The following is a 10,585-nucleotide window of genomic DNA, read 5'->3' on the forward strand; positions in this document are numbered from 1 at the left end:
AACAGACTTGGTCATAGTTTCAAAGCCAGTAGACACACAGTACCCGGTTTGTTCAGGCATCACTATTTGGGGTGAGTTTCAATGGGCAATGTGACAACTTTTGTGTTGTGTGTAAATGTTTTGTGTGGTTAAACCTGAACTAAAGGATTTTATTTGCCTCCTTTACAAACTTTTCATTCTCACACAACTCATTTCCATGTAGTTTGAGTGCACAAACAGATGAACGATCAAAAATGGGCATTATTTCAAACTTACTTCTGATATCCTGATAAAAGAGGAAGCCCGTTTAGAGTTTGCCAACACAGATTTAGAGTCCTTCAGGTTCCTGTTAGCAATCTCTAAGCAGGTTTCCATGTGTTTTACACTGAGCAGAGGCTTCTGTTTAGCTGCTCTGCCATAAACCCCAGATCAGTGGAGAGCTACAGTGAGGATTGTCCTTCCCATCACCACACAAGATCTCTGGAGCTCAGTCAGAGTGACCATTGGGTTCTTGGTCAGCTCCTTTTCTAAGGCCCTTTGAACAATTATTAATGATACTGCAGCGCAACACAATTGAAAAAGCTGAAGTGTCAGGTTTGGGTCTCCTAGTTCAAATGAAGGGAACATTTTATGCTACAGAGTCCAAAGAGATCCTAAACTATTGTGTGCCTCCAACTTTGTGGTAACAGTTTGGGAACTACATATAGAAAGAACCAATTATTATTGGGGTATTATATATTTGACGATTTACAGAATAGTGCAGTAATTCAGGCAAAACTTGAGTCTGTCTATTGAAGGTGTAAGAAAAAAAAAGAGGGGGAAAAATGGTTTCAAAAAAAGAAAACTGATGACCTTTGTGCTTTTGATGTGGGTGTTTTGCTGTTTTGTTTTTCTGTGTTGACATGTTTTAAGGTGTGTTAGAGATGACAGTTGTACGGTGTCTACTTTTAGGAGTGATATAAAGCTCTTTAAAGTAGTCATGTGTGTGGGTTAAATAAGTATGTGGTTGTTGATCCAGGTTTGTTTTACATTTAGGTTTCTGGTTAAAGTGTAATACTGAGGGTTTTGGATTAGGCAACTGTGTACAGAAGTAAGGTCTGTAAAGGAAGAGGAGGTATTTGATTTCCTGTCTTACTACATATGTGCTTTTGCAAGATTCTCCATATGCAAGCAGTTTTTTTTTGTTTTTTTTAAACTAAATGAGCATTTCCGCTAGCACAACTCTAGAAAGCTTCCACAAGCTTGTGCTGTGAGAAGGCTCAGTCCACTTCAGTTACATTGAAATAATCTTAGTCATGTCATAAGAAACAATAACCATCAATTTAGTAAAAGTCGTGCTAACTTTGTGCTCCTGAGGTGAATGTTCCTCTGTTTCAGTTTCATGCTGTGACCTGGCATCAAGTTTACATTATCTTCTGAATAATGTCTGGCAAAATCCTTACTACAAACTTTCAATTCTGTTGGTGCCTTAATGTATTTCTCTTTTAGTCTTCCGCTATGAAGTTTATTTTACATTTTTAAAATAAAGAGTCTTTAGAATTTGTATTACTTTCAATGATCTCAGTCAGCAAACAGTTCTGAAAACAACTTCATTTAATTGTGAATTTTTACAAAGTCTAATAATAATATTGATTTCCCACTCTCTTATGAGTGTGACATTTAAATATAATTACTTGATTTTGCAATGAGTTATCTGTCAGCTCAAAGTTGCACAGGGTATTTTACATACAAAAAGGTTTTGGGATTATGTGTAACTTTTTTCTAATTGATAAATGGACATTGTGGTGTTAACTGTGATTTAATGAAAAATGATTGAAAACCAATATGCGTCACCAGCTGAACAAACGTTGCTCTTGTCCTGTATGATCAGTGATGTATCCCAGGCTTACATGATTTCTGTTCAAAAGCAAACAAATTAATCTAGAACTTTGAATAAATTCAGAACATGTTGAAGCCTTTGGTCTGTAACCTCCAGGGTATTTCAGTAACTTGTTTTGTAAAATGAAATGGTAACACAGTATGTCATGATTATAGCTTCTAGTTGTTTATCAGAGACTGCTGGGACTGTTGCTTCTTAAGTTCGTGCTCTATATATAACGTCTAGCATTATATATAGCACTAGCGCTACCAGCTGACTTAAGTGTGTAGCATTTTTAAATGCATGACTTCCACTGGCCAGACTACATTATCTGTCAAATAAAGGGCATTGCAGTTTACTTCTTCCTTCTGCATATGTGGAAAACTGTGCAGCCTTAAAGAATTTTGGCTCTTACTGTAAATTCCTGCCATTTTCTCTCCCTGGCACTACCAGCTAACTTAAGTGACCTTAGTGAAAAGAGTAAACACCCCACAGTGGAATGGAGTTAAAGTTACTGAGTTTAAGGATATTCAAAGATAAAAGTTGGCAGATGTTTGAAGCTCTGGTTATTTGGCTGTTGCAAATGTGCTGGATCAAGAAGGCATATGAAAGAGGGCATGTAGAATCTGGACACTATAAGGGAAAAAAAAACTATAAGGATGTCAAGACATATACATTTTATAATGTATACATTATAATGAAACATTTTGAAATGTAGTGTTGCCTTACAGGTCAATTTGTTACTGAAACAATATCATGAAATGTGGAATAAAGCACTTGGGGTATGCCGTTTTAAAGAACTCAACAACAGTGGACGGGTGTCTACCGGAGCTGCTTTTATCATGTTCATAATAATGGCATGTCCCAAAGACACTTAATCCTCTTATATCACAGCAATTGGTTTTGGAGTTAGATGAGCTTTTAAATAAAGAATGACATTGTATATTTTATCTGGTTAAAGTTACATTTAATGTTGTGGAGAATCTGTGAAACAAGTTTTAGTTCCTGTTATCACTCACATTATATCAGCTGGTTGTTCCATCAATGGTCTCTTGAAGTTAATAATATAAAAAAAGAAATACATTTCTGTATTTATTTATGTCGTGAGGGTATTGAAAAAGAGGAACCACAATGACGTCTTTCAATTTTACTACTGACTGCTACAAAGCATCGAATCTGGAGACTCCTTCCGTATATCCTGACATAAACATCCCCTTATATACAACATATAGGAAATAAGTTTGATCTTTTATCATGTTAAATAACTACATTTAAAAAAATCTGTCCATTATTTAGGCTCAAGTTATGGTACATCCTTATACCAACATTATAGAAAATATTATAATGCAAAAGCACAAGTTTATTTAACCTGAGATCTGCTTTTATAGAAAACGAATAAAAATTTAGTGACCATTCAAAATGTGAGAATTCGAAGGGTATGGGAACAGAAGACCGCCAGAAGGACGCCCCACAACATTAAACACAATTAGGATAAGACAAAGCAAGCGCGTGACAGAAACAATAACAGCGGACCGGCACGCCGTCTCGTCCTTGGTCTTTTCCTGCCATTGTAGGTGGTTGAACTGACCTGGGACCACGTGTGTTTCATTTAGTCATCATGCTCAGTTGTCTTAAAGGCTTGAAGCGTAGCATCTCCTTGACCTCGATGGTATGTGAACGCGGACAAAACCGCAGGGGGAGAAAGAACAATGGCTGCATGGTACATGTTTATACGTTTCACCGTGTCAGCAAAGACATCAAAACAACACTTTTTTTTTATTTATAGTCTCACAACGTCAAACCTATTGAGCGAATAATGTGAGCGACTCGCTCCATAAAAGAAAACCGTAACATCTGGTATATATATAACACAGACTGGAATGCCTTGAGGGTTTGTTACTAATATAATATGTCCTCAGCTGACTGTTAACATTTTCATCGCATTTATAAAAAGTAAATAACATCGTTCTAAATGGTCGAGGGGTTGGTCGAGGGGGTCAGTCTCAGAGCTCAGCACTTTTATTTTGTAAAGCAATGATTATTTTCTTAATAAGCGACAAATAAACCTTTCTCTCAATTAATGTTCACTTTAAATGTTGTGGAATGTCCATGAAACAAGTTCTTGTTATCACTTACATTGTTGCAGCTGGAAATGGTCATTGAACATGTGAGTCCTGTTCAGTCTCGAATTTTTCTTTCTCCTGAAGTTTAATAAGACGAAACAAAACACTGCTTGTCATGGAGCTGAGAAACAGGAAAGTGAATAGGAGCAACTGTGTTTTTGTTTTGTTTGCCAGAAGGGTTCACAGGCATCCATTTGAGATTAAGAGAGTGCATCGGCTCCCAACAAAAGAAGTCATGTGAGCGGGAGGTTTTTATTTTCCTGCAAATACGCTAGTGTAGAACATGGAACTAGTGTCGTTAATTGCACCTCTAGTATTATCTGTATGTTTCTATAGAGGGGTTTATTTAGTGTTTAGAGCAGCGCATCATGGATTATACACAAGCTGATGCGCGTGTGAATTTAGATATGACATATGTCTGTATTCCATCTGTTGCAGAGTGTGCATTGGCAGTAATTACATTATAACTGTTTGTGAAGTTTGTGTAATTACACATACTACATAAAGAAAATGAGATGAAAGCCCAGATTGTCCGGCTCTGTTATCACTGTCGATCGCCTAGCAAAGAGCTTTCCAATGTACATTTGTTCAGTTTTTCCAATGGCTTAAAACAGTTTAAACTCGCACAGTAGCGCAATATGTGGCATGAATACGCTATCAAATGTTCTATAATATGACCTAATAGGAGAAGTGAAGTGGGTGATTCATAAAGGGGTGGCCTAAAAAATGACAAGAGGATGTAGAGAAGGGAACTTGTACTAGAGTTTGCTTGTGGTGTTCCCTTTTTTCCCCCCATAGCCATGACAAAGTGTGAATTCATAAAAAGAAATGGTAAATTTCACAGTTCAAACGTGTTATTAGGAGGGATGTAAAGATCCCTAAAGTAAAATGGTAGTGTGTGTAAAGAAGGTGTGGCATGTTTATTCAGGACTACAGTATGCGTTACACTTAAACCTATGTGAGGTTTATGGTTAGAGAGTAAAAAAAATTGAGTGGTTATGCTTAGGTGATAAATTAGGCCATTACAGATTGTGTGAGGAAGTGATCTCTGTAAAGGAAAAAACATTTGCATTTTGCAAGTTAGTACAGGTGCAAGCTGCACTCTGTGTGGGTGCCCCTATTGAACTGAGGTGTATGATTACAATCAAATTTTCACAATTTTATGAACAATCACAATATCAGAAAAAAGAATTGAGCAAGGTTGCAGATTTCAGGATGAATTTATAGTTATTTGTCTTGATGTTACTCAGCTAGTAAGGTTCTAAAAGCTTGTGGGATACATAGAAGGCACAGTAAAGCAATTGAACTGAATTAAAATAAATCCCTTCCGAATAATGCAAACGAACTATTTTATACAAATTATATCTAGTTCCTTTGAAATAATTGGCAATCTGCAACTGCATCCCTCTCCCTCTTAAAGCCATTAATAACAAAAGCTTGTGTTTAACAGACTGATCGGTGGCCAGTTTCCCCAGTGGCAAGTTTCACTTAAGCAAAGTTCAGTAAAGAGGCAGGACAAAAGCATACCACAAAACAAAAGCTTGCAAACAAACCATCATTAAGTCTACCCTCCACCCCATGTCCTTAACTTTTCTTTTCGAAATCTCAGTCACCGCAATGACCTGCTGCAACCCACACTAGAGTCCTAGTGGTCAAAAAGTCTCTTTGCAAGACGTCAGGGAATTTCACACTCGCTGGTAGGAAAACAAATCCTTCTGATGAAACTCAAGACACTCAAAATGATCAGCTCCATCCGAGCAACTCTCAAATGACCGAATTATGGCAGAATAAAATCTGTTGCATAAATATTGGGGATAGGGGATTGGGGGTGGGCAATACAAAACTTAATGTGATACTGAATGCCCCACATTAGAAAAACCCCACCCCCACACGCACACTTTCAACATAGAGAACAATGCTCCTCCTAGGCTGTTGCCGGAAGACATACTGACAGGAGAGAGAGAGAGAGAAAGAGGTGGGGCAGGGGGCAGGAAACAGTCTGAAGAGAAGTAGTAAGTACACGCTGCCGTACGCACTGGGAGTAATGCTGAGACACTGCATTGGATCCATGCTGCGGGAGCACAGCGTGTTGTAGTCCACAGGTGCTTTTGGTGTGCCTTTTTTCCTAAACAGGACCAGCTGTGTGATTCCACAAAACAAAAAAGGCCACTTAAATCGTTGGAATGTTTCAAAACACACTAAGGAGTAAGATCACTGGATCATTTTGGATGTAGGATAGTAATTGATTCTGGATTGATTCATTTTTTTTTTTTTGGTCTTCAGGAAGACGTTTCATTAGACTTTTTGGACTACTATTGTTCACTTGTGGCTTTTCCTCATGGACTAAATGAATCTTCATGGACGAGTGAAGCCGGAGTGAGTCAGCCGCCAGCTCCTTACCTTTGGGGTGAATCAGAAAGGGGCAGAGTGTTGAAAAAAGGGGGGAGGAGAGGAGGAAGCTACAGCTTGTCTCCTGTCTCTAGGGAGAGCTGCTTTCAGCCCAGTGTCTCTGCTAAGGAATGCTGAAGGGAAGCGTTTAAACGCTTGCAACCACATGCTGCCCTGAAAGCAAGCACATGAAAGAGATCTCTGTGTCCTGGCCAGCAAGAGTGTTTTGGTCAAAGACACTTTAAAGGAATGCCTCAGGTTCCTTTTGCTTTGTGTCCAACCAACCATTCATTCTGGATCCTGCAACAAGGGAATTCCCCCACAGTATATCTGCTGTATAATTTCTACTGAAAACGATACCATTCTTTTGTGCAGGGATGCACAACATCACCTCGGATGGACAGATGGACAGTACAACTCTGCAGTGGGGCATCAGGAATGCCACAAACATCTCAGACCTGAGCATGTGCCCCAAGAATGATGGATTTAAGTATCCGCTCTACAGCACAGTGTTCAGCATTGTGTTTGTGGTGGGACTCATAATGAATGTTATAGCTATGTACATCTTTTCCTGCACACTGAAAGTCCGTAATGAAACCACCACATACATGATGAACCTGGTGGTGTCAGACCTGCTGTTTGTTCTCACTCTACCATTGCGGGTCTTTTATTTTATCCGACAGGACTGGCCTTTTGGTGGCGTGCTTTGCAAGCTGTCAGTCTCTCTGTTCTACACGAATATGTATGGCAGCATCCTTTTCCTCACTTGCATCAGTGTGGACCGGTTCCTGGCCATCGTTTACCCTCTCCGTTCACGGGAACTTCGAACCAAGCGCAATGCAAAAATAGTATGTGTTGCAGTATGGGTGCTGGTGCTCTCAGGGAGTCTGCCAACAGGCTTCTTGCTGGATTCTACCCCCCGCCAAAATAACTCCTCCGCTCAGTTCTGCTTTGAGAACTTCTCTTCCAAGCAGTGGAAGTCTCATCTATCCAAGGTGGTGATTTTCATAGAGACTGTGGGTTTCCTCATACCACTGCTCCTCAACGTTTTCTGTTCTGCAATGGTTCTTCAGACTCTGCGGAGGCCACTGACAGTCACTCGAGGTGGGAAGCATAACAAGACGAAGATCTTGCGAATGATAATGGTGCACCTATTTATCTTCTGTTTCTGTTTTATTCCTTATAATGTGAACCTTGTGTTTTACTCGCTGGTGCGCACAAAAATGTTAAAAGGCTGTGCAGCTGAAACTGTGGTCAGGACCATTTATCCAATTGCCTTGTGCATAGCTGTAACCAACTGTTGCTTTGACCCGATCGTGTATTATTTTACCTCAGAAACGATACAAAATTCCATCAGAAGGAAGTCACAGATGGGCACAAACTATAGCATGAAGTACTCTGAAGCGATGCAATCAGAGACCAGCTCCAGCTTTAATTTCAGCCTGAGGAGTCTTAAAAACAAGATGTTCTTCAATCCATTGCAAGAGTCTATTGCATGAGGAGACTTCGGGACTCTTAATACTGGTGTATATTTGCTACAAATATCCGTTCGGTTAGTGTACAGTTAAGTGTTACTACAGTGTTTAGAAGAGTCTGTGTAATTCTGTCTGATCAGTAACAGGTGTTTTTTACATCCTGCAAAATATGCATGCAATCAGTATAGAATGACATGTATATAAATATCCATCTAAAGTAAAGTATTTATCTCTGGAGAAAGAGCCTTTTTTTAAGAAATGTAATTAGATTACTGTGAATCACAAAAGCTAAGATCATTTGGAACACAGACCTGAATGCACTTAAGTAAATGCAAATAATAAAGTATTGTACCAGGACATTGTAATAGTATTAAAAATTAGTCCATACCTGAAAGTCCCAGTCTGAAACTAGCAGGACAGATTTGTGGATTGTTGTTGCTGATACAGTCATTACAGATTGTGGTTTTGAATGTTTTTGTGTTTTGTGGCTTTTTTTGTATAGAAATATTAAGCATAAAATCTTAATATACTGATGTGTCATAGCATTAAGTTTTTTGTGGGCTTTGCTTTATTTTTAATATTTTTTATTTTTTTAAGCACTTTATGCTACAGAGGTGTGCATTGGCATTAGCACGTTCTTCTGCACTGTTCTCCAACAACCCCCCCCCCACCTGTTTTGCTTTTTTAATAAAAATCATTTAAACTGGAAAATACAGTATTATAATGTTTTTCTTTCATTTCACACGACGGAAGACAGACCTGATGTATTTCATGGAAAAACAAACACAGAATAATAAGAATTAACTCAATTTTATTATAATTATAATTATTATAATTTTTAATAAAAATGAACTCAATTTTCTTGTGATATTTTAACTTCATTTTATTGGACAGTATATTAATCATATAGTCTTTTTAAATGTCATTTGCTACCTTATTATTGATTATTGATTGATTATTAATATTGGTTGGGACACAGCCTTTCTACTCAAATTTACAAAACAGATGCCTGAAAAGAAGCCTTATCTCCATTAACACAAACTGAACGACAAAATCACACACCAGTAACAATCATGATGATAATGTGCGAAATAAGAACTACAATGCATTTCTAAATTATTCTGTTAATAGTGAGGCAAAAAAATAAATAACGTACCTCTGCTGTGAAGAATTAATTTTTTATTTATTTATTTTTCAAATGAATAGCTTTCTGATGCTTGTATATTGAAAGGGAGTGTCTACTGGCAAAGAGCCAGTCTTTGTTCCTGGCGACTACTAAGCCAGAAGCAGCTGTTCTAACTCTTTAGGCAGACACGACTCACCCAAAACTGGCAGAAGAGTTTACACCCTTGACATGGGGGTGTAAAAATCATTGGTTTTCTTAGCACTTCTTCCTTTAAATTATGCATATCATGTGGTTGGGGCTGCATTACAACTTTAAATTAAAGTATTTTTAAATGTAATGTCTTTCTGATCTTTTTAAAGTGATTAAACAAATCCGATTGTTAACCTGCAGGTTTAAAGAGTAATTAAAAATGTACACATCTAAACCCTTATTAACTGATAAGTTTTCACTGACCCAATAGTACCGACTATATAAAACTCCCCTCACCTCCTTTTGTAGCCATAGCCAGGGCATAATGCTACTGCCACCATTTTTTGATGGTAGAACTGTTGCCTTTGTGTTGAGTGTGTGTTTGGTTTTTCACTAAAAACTATTTTTGGATTAACAACTGAGGTTTCATCACATGCCTTCTAGAAAATGTTCATGTGTAATTCTTTTTCAGCATTTCTCAGAAGTGGCTTCCTTTGGTAACCTTCCAATGAAGAATAGATCATCATAGAGTTGATATCCCTGATGATGATATTGTCTTCCTATTTTATCCAGTAAGCTCTGTAACTCCTGAAGTGTGAGCTGACCTCTTAGACCCTTTTCCGGCATTTGTCCTTTTTGCTTATGTGCTCATCTATTTATTTTGTCCCAACAACCTCATCATGAAGCTTCACAGGCAGTTCCTTGGTCCTAATGAGTGCAGGGTTGATCTAATCAGATCAAATCTGCAGTTTGAGCTGTGAGACCTCCGGACGTTTAGAGAGATTCACTGTGCAGCCATAACTGGACGCTGGTTAGTTTGAAATGAACACTAACTTGTTTAATATATTAAGTATGAGTGCTCAGGAATATCAAATATTGCTCCTTAGTGACACGGTTAAAAGGAGTTGGTGAATTCTTTCAGATATTTGAATTGAGAAAATCTGAAATGTATTTTTATTTCTATAGAAAGTCAGTTTGAATAGAGTATCAAAAAGGATTAATTTTAATAAACTTGGTGTTGCAAAAAAAAAAAAACAAATAATGAGAGGCATATTACTTTCAGGAGGTGCAGTATATGATGTAGTCATATTTTTCCTTTTGTACTCAGATTTAATTCATTCTATTGACATTCAGTGAGTAAAAAAGCATAGCAGATGGAAATTACAGCTCAATGTTTTGATTATTGTGGTGTTCAGTGCATGTAGGAGGTTCAGTGAGCTTTTAGAGCCAGACCCAGTGAGGGTGCTGTTAATGGCTGTAAAAAAAAAAAAAAAAAGCACCATCCTGTTTTGGTCAGGCTTCATCAGTTTGATGTAGTGCGCTCGCACAAATGAGTACCAGTGTGTAGGAGGCCTGAGTCGGGAAACTAACAGCCTGATCTTCAACATTTAGTTTTGAGTATGTGCTATTTTACAACTACAATAAAATTGTGCATGGACACATATAT

At 37.9% G+C, this 10,585-nt stretch overlaps 1 protein-coding gene across 1 annotated transcript; it reads left to right on the forward strand.

Annotated features, from left to right (window-relative positions):
- Window positions 1-5,931: 5,931 nt before the first annotated feature.
- lpar6a (lysophosphatidic acid receptor 6a) lies at window positions 5,932-8,527 on the forward strand. The gene has a single exon (XM_046862118.1). It carries the CDS (start codon window positions 6,726-6,728, stop codon window positions 7,845-7,847), a length of 1,122 nt encoding a protein of 373 aa, XP_046718074.1. The 5' UTR covers window positions 5,932-6,725; the 3' UTR covers window positions 7,848-8,527.
- Window positions 8,528-10,585: the final 2,058 nt, after the last annotated feature.

This window comes from Silurus meridionalis, chromosome 12 (assembly GCF_014805685.1).
Source record: "Silurus meridionalis isolate SWU-2019-XX chromosome 12, ASM1480568v1, whole genome shotgun sequence".
Taxonomy (NCBI): domain Eukaryota; kingdom Metazoa; phylum Chordata; class Actinopteri; order Siluriformes; family Siluridae; genus Silurus; species Silurus meridionalis.